The sequence below is a fragment of the Leptosomus discolor genome, chromosome 22, assembly GCF_034619465.1.
Source record: "Leptosomus discolor isolate bLepDis1 chromosome 22, bLepDis1.hap2, whole genome shotgun sequence".
Classification (NCBI taxonomy): domain Eukaryota; kingdom Metazoa; phylum Chordata; class Aves; order Leptosomiformes; family Leptosomidae; genus Leptosomus; species Leptosomus discolor.
The window spans coordinates 7,423,842-7,443,819 of NC_141412.1; the positions used below are offsets into that span (position 1 = coordinate 7,423,842).

Sequence of the window (19,978 nt, forward strand, 5' to 3'; positions counted from 1 at the left end):
TGCAGATGGTGTGAATTTTCCGGCAGTGCTGCAGCCGGGGCTCCGGCTTGTGCCGCGGTGGGGGCAGCAGTCTTGGCGGCCCCGCGTCGGTGCTGGCCGTGGGGACGTGCCCCAGCCTGGAGCTGGGCGGCCTGAAATGAAGCGCTCCTCAGTGTTTTATTTCTTGGCAAACAACCCCCCCAAAGAAGCTCTGACACAAGTATGGCTGTTTGCGGGTGCGGATGAGCCTTTTTATTTCAAGCTGGGGTTGGTTTGTGGACCTGCTGCTTGGAGGCACCAGGATGAACGCCGCTGCAGGGAGGCTTAGCAACAGCTGCGATGCACAAGAGGCACTCCAGAATCAGATGTCAGGTCCCCAAAGCCTTGAGACCGTGTGGAGAAGTGAGGGAATTTCGAGTGAAAATAAAGAAGCTTTGCCGCTGTTATTGGTGGAGCATCCCAGGGTCACGTTGTGAAGCTCTGCAGTACCGAGGACTAGAAATGTGTTGGTTTTTCTGTGATGAACGGCTCCGCTCTTCCTCTCTTTGAATGGATTTAGGACCTGGGCTGTAAGAGAAGTTGAGAAAGGATGCGACGAGCACGGTACAGGTTTGGTGATGCTGAGTTAGCTGGCAGAGGTCTGCTGCCCGTCCCTGCCACCCTGCAGAAGCCGAGCAATCCGAGACCCCTGGGAGCTCTCCTGGCGATGCCACAGACCCCATTTCTGGGAAGGGGACGACTTTGCCAGGTGGGCAGCTGTACCCTGCGCTCGCCCACCCCTCTTTGGGGTGGGCAGCAGAGCTCAAGGCGGAGGGACCTCCTTGTTGGAGGTCATTTTGCCCAAACCACGACGCCCAGCGCCTGCCGGCTGCCACCAGCCTGGCACCAGCACCTGCCCGAAGAGCCTGTGGCGAGTCAAGCCCCTTCCTCTCCATCTGTCCTTGGTCCCCCTCCTCTGGTGTCAACACAAGCTTAATGAAAAAGCAGCAGATGTTCCTTTGATTTCAATTTACTCAAGATTTTAACCTAATGCAAATGGTATTTTGCACCCAGCTGTGACGAGGCAGTCTGGGCTCAGTCCCGCATCCCTGCTTGCACATTTCCTACCTGTCTCATCGGCTTGATGGCAGCGACTGACTTCCAAAATTCTTCTCCGGGAGGTTTTCTCTGCCAGGGCTTGGGAGCACCTCTGCCCTGATTCAGGCCGTGCGAAAGGACTCGCAGCAGCTCCTGCACGCTGGCCGGGTGGCGGTGGGATCTGCGAGAGAGCATCGTTTTGGCCTGGGCGGGAGTTTTTGTGTGCGTTCCGGAGGTTTCTCGCGAAACGGAGTAATAATTGAGAAGGAGAACAGTCAATAGCGAGTAATTTATCTGCCAGATTTAGCTTCGCTTTCCCCTCTAGGATTGCAGCAAGCCAACTGCGATTTCCTGACCTTATCTCCTCTCTTGAGTGGGTAAACAACAAACAAACTCTTTTGTCGCTGCCTGGAGTGGCTTGAAGATATTCACAAGCAGAGCTGGTTGGTTTGTCCCCAGCTGGGAAAGATGGAGCTTCCTCCTCTCCTTTGTGTTTTCACCACCCAAATCCTTCCGTGTGGGCACACAGCTCCCGCAGACTCTCTGTGACCACCGTCCTCCCTCTAGATCGTGCGATGCTGTAGTCCCAGCCCGCGTGGCAAGCTCAGCAGGCTCTCGGTGCGTGGAGAGCACCCGCAGCTCGCTCCCTCCGCCGCTGGCATCGTTCGCTCAACAGCCCTCCATCTCCTGAAGGACTTGGTGCCATTCCCAGCCGGCGGCACCCAAGATCTTCAGCGTGGGAGGTACGAGCCCAGGAAAAGTGCAAATGCACCTCCCCGGCTTCACCTTGCGGGAAGGCAAGGCGGGAAGGGGAGACAAATATTTTGTGTTTCCTGTAGAACGTGAAATAGAGGTCCTAAAAGCCAGTAACGGGATGAGGATGGGGCAGGAGGGCAAGGAAAATCCTCACTCACTGGAAAAACACCCCCAAATCCCCCCGCCGGAGCAAAGCATGGGAGGAAGAAGCGTGGATGGCGCGGAGCCCATCAGAAATCTCAGCCTCTCCGACACTCAGCCTCATTACAAACGGTGATCCCCTGACACGGAGCAGCAATTTACAGGCACCATTAGCCTACACCAGAGACAGAGAGATGCGGAGAATGTCCTATTTTCCGCACCTCCTGTATGCCACAGGATTCATGAAGGGTAAAAATAATTAGCTGGAGCGTCTCAGGGATGATTGGCAAGTACCCAGGGGCTGGGAGTTCCCCCGATGTCCTGTCCTTGTCTCCAGCGCTTCGGAAGCGGAGGAGAAAAGTTTGCCGAGAAGCCAGCTCGGAGCGGCGAGACGCTGCCGGCTCCGCGGGGGCAGGCTGGGCGGCAGGGAGCTCTGCCGAGGAGCTCGCCGGGGCTCCTGCCCGTCTCTACGGGGCTGCTGTGGGCTGCTGGCCCTGAATCTGCTGCCGCCGGGGCGGGCTGGTCTCAGGGGGATGAGCCACGCTTTGGGTCTCCCCTCTTGCAGCAGGTAGGACTTGGCTCCGGCCGTCTCTTCCCTCCCCAGCCCTCCCTCATCCACCTCTCTGCTTTTGAACCTCAGGAATTTTTCCATTAATTATTACGCTCGCTCATTTGTCATGAACAACAGAGCGGGTTCAGGGACGGCGCGGGGGGAGCGAAGGAAGGAGCTTTGCGTCGCTCCCCTGCCTCCCGAGCCCACGCGCCCAGCCAGGACCCCGGCGTTCCCAACCAGTTTCCCCACTAGCCACCATTTGGGTCCCCCTTTTCCCAGTTCTCTGTCTCTTCTCGTTCGCTCTCCACCGTTTAACCCGCCGCCTCCGGGCCAGCGTGCCCTGCCTGTCTCTCTGCTCGTTAAGGCATGGTTTGTCTCAAAATGAGAGCTCATAAAGCGCTGGAGCTGGTGGCTTTCCAGCACAGCTGTCTTTGGGTCCCAGCGCTGGGTGACACTTATTCCATCACCAGTAAGTTCACCGGGAGCGATTTGTTGCGTGAGTCAAAGCCGGGCGAAGCATTTGAGCTGGGAAAGGGCAGCAGGGGGATCTGCTTTCCTGAAAGCATCCGCGCATTTCACGTGAGCCTTTCCAAAACGAAAGGTTGGGCATGGGGAAAGCCAAACTGTCTGCTTTGGCATCTCCCAAACAGCCCTTTTGTGCCAACTCCGCGCTCCTCCTTTAACCAAAGTGGCCTAAATTCCTCAAAAGCGTTCCCTTCCCATCCAGCACCGAGCTTCTCTCCTCCCTTCTCCCTTCAGCCATCGCAGCAAAACCCTGCACGCCCTCTGCGCTGCTGCCCCTCGGGCAAACTGACTTTGTGCTTTCTCATCTGTCTCTTCCCTTCCTCCCCGTCATCCGCCGGCAGCCGGGACCCGAGTGATTAAAACCTCCGAAGGCAGGAGGAGACTTTGATGGATGCTTTTGGTAATGCTGGGAGCATCTCTATCTGTACGCCCTGCCGGGGAAAAAAAAAAAATCCATCTTGGGCCGCGCGAGAGCGAGCGCGGTGTCACGGGGGCGCTCCCGGCAGCCCTCGGCGCGTGTCCGGCTGTGAGGGGGTTGGTGCCCACGGGACGCGCCGGGCGTTTTAAGTGGCCTCCCCGCTGCGGTGGGAGGCAGGTCCAGCCCTCCTCGCGGTGGTGCTCCCGTTGGGAAGAGATCCAAACCAGCTCGGGGTCGGGGGGCGTTTTATCTGTGTGTGTTTGTTTATCTGTGAGCGTTTATGGGTTTGTGATGGAGTTGTGTTAATGCCTTTGGGATCCCCTTGTGGGTCAGACTGAGCGAGAGCTCCTCCTGCCCTCGGTGCTTTTGGACCGCGGGAATAACGTGGAGGGTCTGATAACGCGAAGGGTCTGATAGAGCCCCTCAAACCAGGTCCCCACCCCAGGAATGGAAAGCTGATAGGCCCTTAGCAAAAATAGTTTGTTCGCTGAAATGTCTTTGCTGTGGCTGACCAGGGTCGTTTCTGCACAGGCTTGGTGAGAAGATGCCTCGTATGGTGGGAGCGGAGATGTGGTTAGCGGTGTCCTGGCTGCGTTGCTTTGTGCGGGTGGTATATCAGGGGATAAACCCTCACAGCTCCGGGCTGAGGAGGAGAGCAGGCTTAGGGGCGTTGCTGCTTTCAGCCCCTGATGTTTCTGAGATGGAGGAAGAATACCCAGAACTGCAAGAAAGGGCAGGGGAGGGGGAGGGAAATTCAAGTGAAAAATCCGAGGGAAATGCAACTATTTCTGCCGCAGTAACTCCCGGGAGTTGTCACTCCGACACCTTGCGCTCGCTGCCCTTCTCTTTCCTCGCCTCATTTCCCAGGTCAGGCCAAACCTGCTCGGATGCCCCATCACCCTCGTCCTCCAAGAGGAACGAGAGTCTCTGACCGCGATGTTTCCCCCGGTGACATGTTGTTGCCTTCTTTGCTATTGATTCCTTAATTAAAAAAGAATAAAATTCCACCGAAGCAGACATTTCTCTGAAACAGTCCGTCAGTCAAAAAAAAAAAAGGGAAAAAAATCAATATCCTATTTAGGAAAAAAAAATTGGGGAGCAGATTTTGGAGCAGCCCTAGGTAGTACCTCCCTGAGAGTAACGGCGAGGGAAGGAAAGGCCGTGTCCTGCAGCGAGCGGAGGGCTGTGGTGCCTCATGAATTATACATCCTCACGCCAGCGAGCCGATGAGCACCTCCCGCGTCTCGCTCTTTTGCTGTTAACAGTTGCCGAGCTGTAAACTGCTCATAAAGCCAAAGCATCTTTCAGAATCAATTTATCAGGGGGCGGTAGGAAACCGTAACGTCCCCTTTTCTTCCGTCAGCGTCAGGGTCCGGCTGGCAGGACGGGCTGGGAGAAGCCGGCGTGCCGCAGGGAAGATGCAATTAGCTCAACTGTGCTCCCTTCCGCAGTTGCTTTAGCTCAACTTGTTTTGTTAAGCTCGCTCTTCCCACGCTCTCCACTCCCTTTTCTCTTTGCTGTCTTCCTTTCATCTGCTCTTCTCCTGCCAGTCCAACTGTATCTATTGAGATTGTCACCGTTTTTAGGGGGCTGAAGCCCAGGGTGACCCACCCGCTGCTTTTTCACCCTTCCATTTCCCTTAAAATCTCCTATTTTGGGTTTGGGGAGAGGTTTTTAAAGCTACACATGCACAGGATGGGGTGTATCTCGGAGAAAACCCTTGCAAAAACACCGAGACGTGGCAAAACCAAAGCCATTATTCTCAGGAGCCTTCTATCATGGCTTTAAGCAGGCGCCAGGCAGGATTCCTGCCGTTGCAACCCAATTTTTCCCACTACCCTGCAATTTGCAGGCTATCAGGGCAAGCTGTATTAATGGGGACGCCTGCAAAGAGGGGACATGAGAGAGAACAGCAGCCTGGGGGGGGTCCCTCTGAACAGAGGTTTAAAGATTCGGGTAATTTGTCTTAAAAAAGGGGCTCTGCTAACAGTTTGTGCCAGGATGAACGATCTCGGGAAGGGCTGCGGGCCGGGAGGGCGGCCAAGGGCGTTCGAAGTTGGCACCTGTGAGGCCAAACCTGTTCCGTAGGGCGGGCGACGGGAGCTGTGCCGCTGCCTGATAACGGGATTTCCAGACACGTGTCAGTGCTGGGAACGTCGTGATTGATCGCGTTCCCTCCTCCAAGGGCTGCTTTTGGTTCCCTTTGCAACATGTGGCCCCGGGGAGGTGCAAGGCGTTGATCAAATCCCCATCTGATGGGAGGTCTGCGGAGCGTGTGACCTCTGCAGCTTAGGGACGCACGTGTGACGCGCTTAGGCAAGCCCCATCATCTAGAAAACATCGTTGGTGGGTCAGCTTGCTTGATTTTTAAGGGCACAGCGCTTAAAATCTAGCTGGAGGCGTGTTTCTTGTTCGCTGGAGCAGCGTGTCTGGCTGCAGTTACGTTTTTGCACAAGGTGGGAGCGGGGGTAGGCCCTTCCCTGGCACGGCCGCGGGAGGATTGAGGGTGTGAGAGGCTGCCTGAGAGGCTCAGGCCAGTCGTGCGAGGCAAGAAGTGTTTTCTAACCCGCGAGAGCCCCCGTGCTGGGTGCCGCAGCGGTTTTGAGTCCAGCTCCTTTTGCACGGCCGCAGTAGTGGGGAAGATGGAAGCAAAGAATAGGGCTGACAGATCTGGGGCATGGCGGGGGATTAGTCTCTTTCTAAGGCCTTCATTTCTTATTTCTGATGGTGTCGTGCACCCAGGAGGGTTTGGCTGGTACCCAGATCAAAGCTCTCCGCTCCCAGCTTACCCCGGCGCGCGCCGTCCTTGTCTCGGTGCTACCACAAGGCAACCGTATTTCCATCTCCCCGGTGGGTCTCCCTGGCGTGAACTGCCCTGGATTCCTCCGCCGCAGCACGGCCGGGGATCTGAGCGGGAATCTCCCCTGATGGAAGCTGGAAAGAGCATCGCTCGACGCGATGCTCGGCCTGTTCCCACCTAGGGAGGAGAAATCTCCGAGGACTTCCAGTTGCTGACCTGCAAACGGGAGTATTGCCCTGGGGCTGGGCTGGTAGGTGCTGCAAAGGGATAGATGAGCCATGGCTGTGCTTCATTTCCAACAGCCGCAGCGTAGAGATGAGCTGTAGGCAACACCCCCCATCCTCATCTGATCCGGGCTCCGTCGCAGGCAGCCGTGCTTTAAGGTCCTGGCAGCTTCTCCCTCCCTCCAAACTCAGTCTGCGCCGAGGTCGGGCGCTCAGCGCTTGGGAACAAGTGTCTGGGCCCAGATAGAGGTGGTTGAGTGCACCGAGCTTCTCTTGGTCTTCTTGGCATTGCTGCCCAGCTTCCTCGGTGCCAAATCCCAGCAGCCAGATCCAGGCTTTCTGCCTCCTTCTCCAGCCCCGGGCTGGAGCAGAGAAAAGCGGTACTAGCCAGCTGCTTGGAGGGGTGGGCACGGTTTGAAGGGGAGCACATGATAAAGCTGGAAAAGAGGTGAAAAAAAAGAAAAAGCATCCTTTCACCTTTAAAAAAATTAAATAAAATCAATCCTCGCAGACCCAAAGTAGGAAAAAAAAAACCCTCTTCAAATTGCAGCCTAGGCATGACAAGGCACGCCTGTGATTTCTCAATCAAGTGACAGAGTGCCGGTGTCGGTGGGAGCAGGCAGCGCTCCTCTCTGTCATCCAAGGCCAGCTCAGCCCTGCTGAAATCCAGGGGCCTGCAAATCCCAGCTGGGCAAGGCTGGGAAGTGCCACCCGGAGAGGGGAGGGCAGAGAGCCCCTGGGACTGAGCGAGTGCAGCAGCGCCGGGGCCACGACAGTGAAAATTAGCTACTGAGCTGGGAACGCAAGCGCCTTTTAAATCTTTTTGCCCTTGAAAACCAGGCGGGAGCCCGGAGGATTGAGGCTGGAGATGGCAGCAAGGCTCAAAAAACAAACCTCCCCTTGCTATCCTCACCCTGCAGGCGAGGCTCTCCCACCCACCGTCTTCCCTGGAGGTAGGCTGAGATGGGGGCTTTTTCCTGGTGCTGAGCAGTGGGAGGGGATGCCCTCCCCGCTCTGGATACCAGTCCTTCCCCTCTCAGCTCCTTACCTTACCCATTTGTTGCTTTGCTGGTGCACCGGGCTCCCAGCAAAGCCCACCTGAAGGGAAATGCAGGATTCAGCCGTGCTGGGTCTCCTGTCCCCATAAGGGCTCAGCTTTTGCCCTTAAACCTGTGGCTAATTCCCAGAAGAGGTGTTGGCTGATGGAGATCAGGGCATTTGCAGCCTTGGGATGGAGGCGGGTGATCAAGCCCCTAATCTTCACGCTTGAATCCCAATCTCCTGTTTCTTCCCCCCCAAAAAAAAATGTTCATGGTACCTCCTGGTTTCTGCAAGACCAACAGCACCCGGGCGCTGGGGCCCCGTGCCCAGCGAGCCCACCAGGACGAGGGCAATGCAGGCCTTTATGTCCCGTTTGCTTGAGTGCCAGGAATTTGCAGGGACCCAGGGGCTCTGCAGATGAGACCCGCTCTTGGTAACAGGCAAGCGCCCCCCCGTGCGGGTGGGGAGCGGGCAGCGGGGCTCGGATGAGGCTCGGGCCTTTGAACCTCGCTGGAGCAGGCAGGATTCCTCCCCTCCCTATCCTGCAGAAGATGAGATCTAAGAGCAGCTCCCACCAGCAGCAGCTGGCTGAAGGAGGGGGCCAGCTCATGGGGTTTGCTCCAGCACGTACTTTCTTCCCTTTTTTCTTTCCTTTTTTACTTTTTTTTTTTTTAATGAACAGTAATAATCCCCCTTTTTTTTAAAAAAAAAAAAAAAAACAATTTGAGAATATCTGACATACGGGAAAAATAATGAATTCCGTTTTTCGCCTGCGTTCTCTGATCTGTCAGTCTGTACCCAGGAGCTGCCTGCGCAGGGGGAGGAGGAGGAGGAGGCGGCAGGGGGTGCTGGCCTACATTGGGTAGATAATGATTTTCTCCTGCCTGTCCGCCCTTCCAGGAGGAGGTTGAGGCCTGTCCGACAGTTGAGGGGAGACAGAGACAGGCTGTGCCCCCGCCTTTCGCTTTAGCCCTTCGTCTTTCTCTTTGTGGGAGGGTGTCAGAGGTGGTTCGTGGCCTCCAAGGGATGTGCTTGGAGGACCTTTCTGCATTACAGCTCTTCCCTGCTGCCCCTAGGCTTGGGGACTGGACCCTTTCTTATCTCATCCCTCCTACCACATCTGGGAAGCTTTACCCTGACCTTCCTCCGTCCCCCGACCTTCCTCCGTCCCCCGACGGGCAGAATCGGAGCCGTTACTCCCGATTGCTGCGGATCACACCTCCACCTCACTCCTTAGTCCTCAGCAATACCCTTCGCTTTAAGGAGAGCCCGGGTAACTCACCATAGACGCAGGCGAAGCGAAACACCTCCCTCCGAAGACATCAGGACCCGAATTCGGGCTTGGCAGTGGCTGTCACCATGATCCCACTTGATTGGGAGAATTAAATGAGGAGCTGGCAAATGCAATGTATTTGCTGGGGTTGTGTTTCCTTTTCAACTGCAAAAGGAAATTTTAAGTTTCTGACTCTTTGCAGAGAGAATATTTCAAGTAAGCAATCAATACCCAGCCAGCTACCTGTCTGCCTGCATGCACAGCATCTGGCCCTTTATTAAAGCTCAGAGGGGTTTGCCAAAACGGTTTTTTCCCCCCCTCATAGGAAAGCCTTTTCAGCAGAATACAAATGCTGGCTTATCCTCTGTCAGATCTGTTCGTGTCTTCTCCAAAAACGGATGCTGCCCAGAGCTGGGTCTCGCAAAGGATTTCAGAACTTTGAAATTTGGTTTCGTTCCAATCTGACATGAAAATCAAATATTTCAAACGCTCTCTAGGAAAGAATCTGGGACCAAACCCCCCTCTCGGGTTGAAAAAGCAGGGAGTATCACAGTGATAGTCCTCCACGTGACCTGGAGAGGGATTTGGTGGGGGAAGACCAGCCCCTCCTGGGCAGAGAGTGGGAAAGCAGAGCTAAGCTGGTGAATTCAGGCAGAGCTTTGCTGCAATGGAGTGAAGCCACCTCTGCAAAGGTTTTCTGGGTTTGAGGGATCTGCGTTCTCCAGCAGGACACCATTCCACCAGAGAAATCCAGCCTGCTGACCCAAAGAGATGGAGAATATGGGGGGACTCTCAGTGGCTGGATGAAAACAGAAAAAAATCATTAGGGGAAAAAAAAAAAAAGGAAGGTTTTAAGAAATATTAGCAGTTTGTTTCCCTGGAGCTTCTTTGTGTGAGGAGGGTGCATGCTTCACGCTCAGCTGCAGAGATGGAAAGGGGGGAAAAGAGGGATGGGGGTTGCTTTGGGTGCCGTCACCCTCCCCGGGCTGCCCGGGCAGCCTCGCTGTGACCGCTTGGGATGGAGAGGAGGCATCAATGCTGGTAACCCCCCCACCCTCCTGCTCAGACACGCACCCCCTGAAGTGCCACAAGACAAATAGGACCGAGAAAGAGATGCACTATTTAAACTTTCATCACCTTTTTTTTTTTCCCCTCTCCCTGCTCCCCTTGTTTCTTTTGATTTATTTTTTAGCGTGTTTTCCCCGGGCTGTGCTGTTCGCCCGCATCTGTTTCCTCTCCTCCTTCGCTCGGCAGCAGCCAGGCGCCTTTCCGAGGGCACCCGCAGCTGCCCTGCATTTTTCAGGCTGTCCAGGCTCACCTCCCTCGGGTTCAGTGAGAAGAACGAGGCAGCAGAGCAGCATCAGGCTGGGGTAGAGGCGGGCTGGACACAGGGGGACAGCAGAGGACCTCTAAGACGTGCCCTCCTCCTTTTGCTCTCCACTCCTGGCCAAGCAAGGACTCGGGGGCAGTTGGTTAAGCCTTGTCTGTATTGCCCAGACCATCCAAGAGCCCAGAGGTGGGTGACCCTGCCAGGGCTTTGGCATGGGAGAGCTGCAGGAAGGGTGCCAGGCACCCAGGCATCCTCCAAACCACCAGCCTTCCATCCCACGCCAACCCCAGCCGGGGGCTGGACGCTTTGAAGCGATGCCAGAGTTGGCGCCGTAGCCAGCGCGGCCTCTGTACGTTGAGGCCTCAGCGTGCAGCTGAGGGGTTTTTTCAGCCTGTTTTATGTAGGGAGGGAAGACGCAGGCGGCTTCGCCGGTTGTTTTCCTCGCAGAAGAGCTGAGCCTCACCCTGCTGAGCAGCCTGCAGACGGAAACGGTCTCCAGGTTTCAGATGGAGGGTGCAAAGGGAAATCTGGTCGGTCAGGCTTGGAGCGGGGAATATTACAAGTTGAAGGCGGGACTCTCAGCCCTGCGACCGGCCCCGCTGGCAAACCGCTTGCTCCGTATCGTCCCTTTTTCCTTACCTGCCGAAGCTGCTCAGCCGCGAAGGGCTTGCAATCCTAATCGCATCGGGAAGGGGGGAGGTGGAACAGCGGCGTGTCTGGGTGGATGAGGGGAAGATGCAGTTGCAGTCCAAGATCAGGTTTCCTCCAAAGTGCGGGTCACCAACCCCCGTGGACTTGCCCCAAGTCTCCAGTTAGGGGTGCCCTGAGAAACAACCTGTGACAGCGCTCAGCCACGGCGAAATCGCAGCCTTTCGAGTGTCAGGACGAAACCGAAGAGCCTGTTTATATCCTTGCTAGCTCTGAAGAGCTGCTGGAAATCTGAACCCTAAATGTGTAAAGTCCTGATAAACGAAAAGCTAAACACTCATGTCGCTGTAAGCTGCTCTGCACTGGTTTAGGCCCTCACAATTTGTAGCCTTCAGGCTTGCTAACACAGTGAGACCCCAGGCAGTCTGCGGGACAACTACTGCCAGAAACACAATCCCCATAAGGGGATTCTCTTAGCCAGCGCAGCAAGCTCCATCCTAAAAGCAGTGTTGTTGTCTAGCCCCTTTTCCTCCTCTTGGGAAGCTATCCTAGGTGAATCAGTGTCCAAGTTGTCCTGGTTTTTCCCTTATCTTCTCCCAGTTCTTTCACTGCAACCAGTCATGGCCTCCCAGCCTTCCTTTCGCCAAATTAAACAAGCCAATCTCTTCTGATCTCACCTGGTAGGAGAGCTGCTGTTTTTCCTCTGATCAGCTCCACAGCCTTTCCCCGTGCCTATCCCAAACCAAATTCAACATCCACGAGCGCAGCCAAACCTCCCCCTCCAAGATCTCAAGAGCATCTTGCAGAGCAACGCCACTGGCCTCTGCACAGCACCCCAAAGGCTGGTGGGGGAAAGCAGATGTCTGCAAAAGGGAGGCAGTTCCTTGCAGTTATCAAGCAGAGAAGAGGGTGTGCCAGTCCAGAGTGGAGCACAGAAATGATCCAGCAGCTAATTAACTTTGCTGCCCATCATTAACACCAAGCTTACTGTCGAAGTCACCCCCACCAGTCTTGCTTTCTTACCCACTTGCAGAGGGCAAGCGCCTGCTCCTTTTTTGGAGCAGGACGGGATCATTCTGGGAAGGTAAGGAGACCACAGAGGCTGCAGGTTGAACCCTGCTTCTTTCCCCAGCACCTTGCCCGCCGGCAAACCTGGACTCAGAAGGCCCCAGCGTGGCTCGGAGATGGGATTTGCAAAGGAAAACACACTCTTTGCAGGGTTGGCATTGCACAGACTCCCACACGGCAGGCAGCTGTATGCGGATCAGGGCAGCGCCTGGGTACAGTCACCCAGGGCCAGCGTACCATGATGCCCTCGTAAGCTTGACTTGTCGACAAGAGGCAAACATGCCTCTTTGACAAGCCTGCGACGCGGCGTCTGAATACACAAACACTTCGCTGCACCGGAGCAAAGCTTCCCGATCCACCCTCGCTGCACGGGAGGGTCAGCTGAATCCCTCCAGGCTGTCTCCCTGGGGCTCCCCACACTTTCCTGACTGGAGAGACAAAAATACAGGCAGAAATATACCTTTGCTTGGCTTGATTATGTCCGTGGGACCTCGTGCTCTCACCGAGCACCAGCTCCCTGGAAGGGGCTGGCCCACCAAGTGCGGTTAGCGAGGCGCTGTGGAGGGCCAGGGATGCTTTTAGTCTGCACTAAGACTCTCAGCTTTGGGGCTAGGAAGCACCTCCCAATGGTTTGTAGCACGTTGTGATCACCGAGAGCATCTTCTGGTCGCTGTTATTTGCTGAACGCACATGTAAGATGAGCCCAGAGCCTTGAGGGCCACAGACCCCGTGGGGAAGAGGAGCCAGTGCATCAGCAACGCCTTACCCGAGGGATCGCGTTCCTCAGGGGGACGCTTGTGCCGAGTCTAACATCAGCTGAACTTGCAGACACGTGGCTCTGAGCAACCCTCGGGGGCCTGCTCGGTATCTGGCTCGCCAGCCCTTCCCCACCGGTGAGCATTTGGGGTTAACACCGTCCCAAGAAGAGGAGGCTTTGCTGCACAAACCCAACAGCAAGGAGGCACCAGCCACATCAACAGAGGGAGGGAAGCAGTCAGCGTTAATTAAGAAGTAGTACTGGTGGCTGGAGGGCTTTTTGCTTTCTCCACTTCCAAGGAGCTGACTCCTGCCTGGAGGATCCTGTTATCTCAATAAATATTGCTAATAATTGAGGCTCTGCTCACCGCAGCGCTGTCCGGCTGCTGGGAGCGTTTAGAGACATCTATGTTATTTCTTGGCCAAAGCTGCAGCGTTAGCCTGGGGGGTATTAGTTCAGAGCTGAATAATTCCGCGTGGCCTCATTGATTAATCATACAGTTAAAGTCTTGCAGGGCAGGCCTGCCTCTAACTAGCCAACTAATTTAAGAAGTTGCTGAATGCACAGCCCGAGAGCAACGCTCATTTGTTTGGATTTCTTTATGCTGATGTGCTGTAAAACGTGCCTTTCCCAAAGCGCTCCAAAGGGCAGGGAGCAGAGACCCCAAGTTGTCCTTACTCATCCAGGCAGCCCACGGCTACGGAGAACAGCTTAGGGCCTGTCCAAGGCTGGTTTCAGAATATGCAGCAAGGCCTGTGTTTTGCCAGGAAAAAAGAAAAACAGGGTTTTAACGAGGAGAAGTTTATTATTGTTTCTTTGGCAAGTTTTGTCTGCAGTGAAGAGCAGTTCTCCAGGTGAGGTCCTGAGGAACAGGAGACCTTCTGCTGGGGCATTTCACCTCCCACCCCAGAAGGGCTCCGTGCAAGGTCTGTTTGGGGACAATCTGTCTGGGCTCCCGCCCTATAAGCATCTCCCTGCCTCGTTGCTGCTCTTGTGGGCTGGAGCCATCACCAATCCCTTCCCTTCCATTCTCTCTTTAAACTTTCCCAGGCATGTAAAGGTTAACTCCCATTTTCTTTGCTGTCAGGAATAAACACACCCCCCAACCCCAAACAACTCTTCCTATTTATATCCCTGGATTAATCAGAAAGGCGAGCACTTCTACAGCTACGTGATTAAAAATTAGGAGACTGGATTCTGTAGCGGTGCCTTATAATAATAACCAATCCTGGGAGCACAGTGGATGAATAATGGATCATGGCTCTATGCTTCTGGCTGCTTGCTTTCCCTTCTCCCCTTTTTATCTTTCATTCTCCTCTTCCTCCTCTCAGGCTGGAGTTTGAGTGGGGAAGGAATACATCCAGCCGTCATTTGGCAGAAGTTAGAGCTGTTGAGAGGCGTCACTGACTCCTGTTCATCAGACCCTCCCTTCCCCAACCAGATCCCCTGGCTAGCGAGCCTGGAGGCTGTCAATAATTCATGGCTATGTGAATAATTGGGGGGTGATAACCACTTACTTGGAAAGACGTCATCAGGGCTCCTTCTCTCCTCATCTCCTTAAGCAGCTCCCCAAGTCTTGCTGCTAATCCAATAGAGGGAAACAGGAGCAAGACAGCAGGGGAGAAGACAAGTGGTTCCACGTTTGCCTGCAGGAGGTTGTCCCCTGGCCCGCCATGTCCCCTCGGTTTTGTGGGCAGCTGAGGGACAGGCTGGATGGCTTTGAGGGGTGAGCTTAAGCCAGTGGCTGCAAAAATAAGAAGTCTTTAGATGTCAGCCAGTGGAGCCAGCCATTTACAGAACATCAGTCAGGAATATTAAACATCCAACTGAAAGTCCCTTCATTTAATTCCAAAATGCTCTTCAGAAAAAGACTTGTGGGTTGGTTTTTTTCCCTGCTCCACAGGATGAATTTCCAATATTTTACAAGCTGAGGTCAAATTCAATTAATAGCTTCAGTGAGGGGAAAAAAAAAGCGCCACTATTAAAAATATTAGGTTGAGGTTTTTCAAAACAGTATAAACTCATCCAATGAAGGAGGTTTTTTTGAAAAAGTGAAAAGAAATACTTCCTTAATAAGTAGCATCAGAATGAAGCAGAATTTTCCACATTTTCATGTTTTGGGGGCTGACGCATTTCGACTAACTCAAACCACAGATTTTCACTTTTTTTTCCACTCTTGTAACCCGACAAAAAAAAAATGTACATTTTGGATCCATGTAGAAAAGCTTTTTTTCCCCAGTCCCTGGGTTCCACCCAGTGAGCTGAAAAATCCCATTACTCACAGCGTTTGGCAGATGTGTGTGACCAGCGTTGTGTGCAACCAGCACATCTGCCTTGCCTACAAATCCTGTGCCGATGCAGGCAGCCACCTTGGGATTGTCAGAGAACATAATCCCTTTCCATCCCCTGAATTCAGCCCAGCGCTGGGAGAAGCCAGCGAGGAGTTTTTCCAATATTTCCCAGCCAGCTGGGGCAGGAGCAGAGACATACTTGGGGGTTTGGGAGAGGTCTTTGCCCGACTTTGACATTTGCTTCGTGTGGTTCAGCCTGGTGCCAGCCAGCTCGGGGAGGGGGAAAAGAGCACCAGCTTGTAACAGAAGCAGCTCCACTTTGGTGGAAAAATCAGCAGGTTTCCAGCTGCATCCCCCTCAGGAAGGATGCTGAAGGGTAGGAGGCTTTTGCCACCTGCTTCTGAGCTGGGTGTGAAGCAGCAAGTTCTTCCTACCTCCTTTGCTAGCGTGAGCTCTCCTGCTTGGGCAAGAGGGCGATGCCTTTCCACTGTGTCCTCAACATTTCTGCTGGCTTCCCAATGCTGCACGGGCCCCAAGAGCTCCTGAACCAGGCCAGGAGATGGGTGGGCAACACATCTGTCTGTAGCAAGACCAGCATTTGGTTTCCCGAAGGATCTGGGTGGGAAGAGCTAGACAGACAACCGTACAGACCTCTCCATCTTCAGAGCAGGTCTTGGCTAGAGCAGACCTGATCAGGGCAGCAGAAGTGAAAGGCCTCGCCACAGGATGAAAGGCCAACCCCTCGCTCCAGCTCAACTGCCCATCTTTTACCATGCTGGGGGTGTTTAGAGATGCCAGGCTTCGAGAGCTGGTCACTAAAGAGGAGACCATGCTCAGGTGCCCCTCACCTCCTGCTCCCCCACTTCCATCCCTCCATGCTCAGGTGCCCCTCACCTCCTGCTCCCCCACTTCCATCCCTCCATGCTCAGGTGCCACTCACCTCCTGCTCTCCCATTTCCATCCCTCCATGCTCAGGTGCCCCTCACCTCCTGCTCCCCCACTTCCATCCCTCCATGCTCACGTGCCCCTCACCTCCTGCTCCCCCACTTCCATCCCTCCATGCTCAGCTGCCCCTCACCTCCTGCTCCCCCACTTCCATCCCTCCATGCTCACGTGCCCCTCACCTCCTGCTCCCCCACTTCCATCCCTCCATGCTCACGTGCCCCTCACCTCCCGCTCCCCCGTTTCCATCCCTCCATGCTCAGGTGCCCCTCACCTCCCGCTCCCCCGTTTCCATCCCTCCTTGTCTCTGGCATGAAGTGCTTCCCCGCACAAGAGCGGAGGTGCCCAGGGGCTGTGTGATAATACCAGCCAAGCCACATCCTGTAATGAGGATGCAGCCTCACACAGGCTGTCAGGCTGAGGTGGTTTCAAAGGGAGGTTGAGATCTTAAATTCCTCCTTGACACCCCCCGGCAAAGTCTGCTTTCACCGAGGGAGACACTTGAAAGACTCACCATGGCAAGAGGGGAGTCTGACCAAGTGAGAGGAGTTTCACAACCTTTTGTGCGGCGAGACAGCAGCACAGACGATGAGTGGAAGCGACAGGGGAATCAAAGCGGAGCGAGGGAGTGCTCAGGGGTTCCTCCCTCCCTCCCTGGCAGAGGGCTGGCAAGGGAGCCCTCTTCAAAGGCAGGTACCTGGAAATCACACTCCTGATGCCCACAATAAGCTGTTTCCCCCCCTGAGTGCGACAGGTAACGGTCCAAATCCAGCTCCCCTGCCCTTCTCCTCCAACTCACCCTCACCTACCTGCCAGTTTGCAGTCAGAAAAACAGGGGTCAGACAAAAGCACCTCCAAGCCCCATACCCCGAGTCCAGCAGCAGCCAGTTATGGTTGCCTGGGGAGGAGCAGAAGAGCAGGGCCAGCAAGCAGGGATATTTCTTTCAAATACTCATCATCCTCCCACAGTTTGCAGCTCACAGGCATCCTGGGCTAGAGGTGTTGGAGTGTTTAGTAGCCCTTGGTGGATTTCTCTGCCAGGCTTGATCCTTCCTATTACTGCAGAGCTCAGGCAGCCACCTGGGCCATGTCCCCTCATGTTCCTGCTGTAGTTCAAATCTGGGGCACAGCTTTCATGTGAGCAGCAAAGGGCAAGCTGCCTGTGATGTGGTGTGATGGGGTTGCAGGCTGCCAGAGCCCCATCAAAGCCAGCTGCAGAGGTTTGAGAGGTCACAGTCCAGTCCTGGCAGCCCAGACCCCACAAGTAACTCCAGGAGGGTTGCGGTTTTGATGCTAGCAAGTGACATTGTCTCCTCTGTGCTGTTTCCTTGCAGTTCCTCCAGATGATCCTGTCATTATGGGGGGGCCCATCATCAGCCTGAGAGCAGGAGACCCCCTCAACTTGACTTGCCACGCGGACAACGCCAAGCCAGCAGCCTCCATCATCTGGATGCGGAAAGGAGAAGTCATCAACGGAGCCACCTACTCCAAGGTGAGGCAGGATGGGGGCTGGGGACAAAGGCTGTGCTCTTCCCTTGCTTCAGAAAGCGGTACCAGGCCTGACACTGCTCTTCACACAGCCCCAGAACATCTAGGGCAGCGTCCCCAGCTCTGCAGAGCTGAGGCTCCCACCCCATACAACCTTCCCAGGGGAGAGGCAGGAGCCACAAACTGCCACCCAAATGGGCTCTGCTCCGAATTCGGCTTTTTGTACCCTCTCACAGCTTAGAGCAGCCTGGCATTCCCACTTCTCCCCCCAAAATTCCCACCTGGGTGTGGTGTTAGTGTTGTGTACAGCACCACACAGCCAGCACTGACCTGGCCTTCACTGCAGCAGCGCCTCTGGATCGAAAGGTGGTTGTGGTGACATACGTCCCCTCCTCCAACTTCAATTCTCCATGAAAAATTGTTCAGGGCTGTTGGCATTTTTTAATTTAAATGGAAAGCCTTTATTAGGTCATAAAAGGAAACATCAAAGAGCAATCAACAGTGTACTCCGAGTGGGTACCCACATGTTCTCCTGTTTATAGACGCCTGATGTCTGTTAAGTGCTGAAGATTCAGTAACACTTGACATTTCTAATGAAAATTTCTAAAGAACAAAACTCGAGACATAAAATGGGTCAGTTTGCAGCCATTTGTAATGCAAGCAGACTTCAAAGCCAGGAGTCAAAAGGCATCCCTCTCAAGCTCCTGAAGATCTTTTAACAAACATCTCGCCCTCTGCTACCACTGCGGAGCCGCCATCCAGCCTCGCTTGGAAAAGCGGAGGAGCCAAACCACCCTCCTCTTCTTCCTCCTCCCCCCTGTCCCCCTGCAGAGCACACCGATACCTCAGCTGAAGCTGTGCAGGTGTGAAAAGAGGGGGAATTGCCCCATCTCCCTGCATGCAATGTAAGGGGCAGCCCTAATTAAAGCCAGAGAGAACTGACCTCTCCCTCTCTCAAATCAAGTGGAATTAATTAAAACCCAGGCCACTGTTGATAACTTATTCCATTCACCCCAAGCCTTCCTCTCCTCTGCAGACTGCTCAGACCTGGCCCTGGGGAGCCTTCAGGCCAAGTACTGCATAGCAGAGAAGGAAGAATGCCCCTCCTTTATTTTTCTCTAATATATTTCCAACAAGAATAACCTTCCCAAGCAGAGCTTTTCAGGCTGCAGCTCCGTCTCACACGCAGTACGGAGATTCCCATGGCATTTTAAGCCCTGCCAGGGGTGGTCTGGGAGGGCAGTCCTGTAAACATCTTCTCCTGGGGTCAGGAGAACCTCACTTTCTCCTGAGGTACTGGGGGTTTCCATGAGGCCCTTCCACAAACGCATCCCTGCCATGAGCAGGGAAAAGCGATGCTGTGGGGCCAGGCGTGCACAGGGGGGGTCAGCTGGCACCAGCACTTGGCACCTTCAGCGCCACAGTCCCCACACACACCCCCAGGAAACCCTAACTTGAGCATTTTTGACCTCATCATAACAAAAAACAGCCTTCAGGAAGACAAACAGCCAATTTAAGTAGTTTTTGGAATGGGAGGTTTTGATTTTGGGGGTCTGAGAAACCTTTCCCTCTCAAAGCTCACTTTAAGATCATTCCTCAGTTTTCTTCTTTCTCAATAAAACTAAAATCCAGCTCAAGGTTTCATTCAATCCAGATATTCCAGGCAACCAAGAAGAAACCCTCTTCAGGTGACTGATTGCCTGAAACCATTTATACCAAGTGATAATTTCTTTGTTGCTCTGAATTTCCAAGCCACCAACTGATTAATAGGCAGCCCCCCTGCAGCCAGGCAGCACAGAATAGCCACAGCCAACTGAAAACCCCCATACTCACCCCAATCCCTGTTGAAGGGGACAAGGAAGGGTCTGTATAGCCATAGGGGGTATTACAGGATCCTGCAGGGTTTGGAGGCAAACCCAAAGCTCAGGGGCACTGTCAGGGGAAAGGTCCTGTCCAGGTTTAGGGTTCCCCACATCCTCAGCACCAAAAATGGGGCTGTTCCACAAGGCGGGGGGACAATAAAGCAAGCACAGGGCAGCATCCTTACCCCTAAGAGTAGAAGAGGAGCAGAGCGAGTTTGGTGGTCATAGAAGGGTCAACCACACCACAGCAATCTCCAGAAAGTCCATTGTGAAGCTCTGAGGTCAAGCCAGGAAACCCAGCCCACACCACCCCACCCCAAACAGGGCTTAACCTAGAGCTGGAGTTTAAATACAGCTCCTGGGCCTATGGGTGAAGAGCTCTCGAGTCACCACATGAGGTTCATCAGGGGAATTAAGTGCTGTTGGTGCACTCAGGCCCTGGCAATCACCTGCTAATAGGTCTTGGTCCCGCTTCTCCCCAGCTTCTGGGCTGGTGGTGGTGACAGTTTGTCGGCGTCGTTCCTTGTCGGGTGTGCCTGAGAGGCACACACCGGCGTGCCTGAACGCTGTGTCGCGGTGAACCCGGGTGGTGAAAGCATTAGGCCTGCTGCCACATGTTTATAATTCAATAAAGCCTTGTCTTACCTTGAAGGATACAGACTTAGAGAGAAAAATGCCTGGCAGGGTCCAAAATACGTGATTCTGGGATGGGCGTATCCGTGGGCGTTTACCACTGTTCTCAAGGGCTGGGAAAAGCTGTTCCTGGCATTTCTGGAGGATGTTGATAAACCAGAGGGAGGTCAGA

General features: G+C 54.3%; 1 protein-coding gene across 3 annotated transcripts in view; it reads left to right on the forward strand.

Annotated features, from left to right (window-relative positions):
- The window catches only part of KIRREL3 (kirre like nephrin family adhesion molecule 3), a 116,258-nt gene that overhangs the window by 44,203 nt on the left and 52,077 nt on the right, over window positions 1–19,978 (forward strand). For all 3 annotated transcript variants that reach the window (XM_086476795.1, XM_086476796.1, XM_086476797.1), the window contains exon 4: window positions 17,158–17,315. In XM_086476795.1, the coding sequence (XP_086332921.1) occupies window positions 17,158–17,315 (158 nt within the window). The remainder of the gene's footprint in view (window positions 1–17,157; window positions 17,316–19,978) is intronic.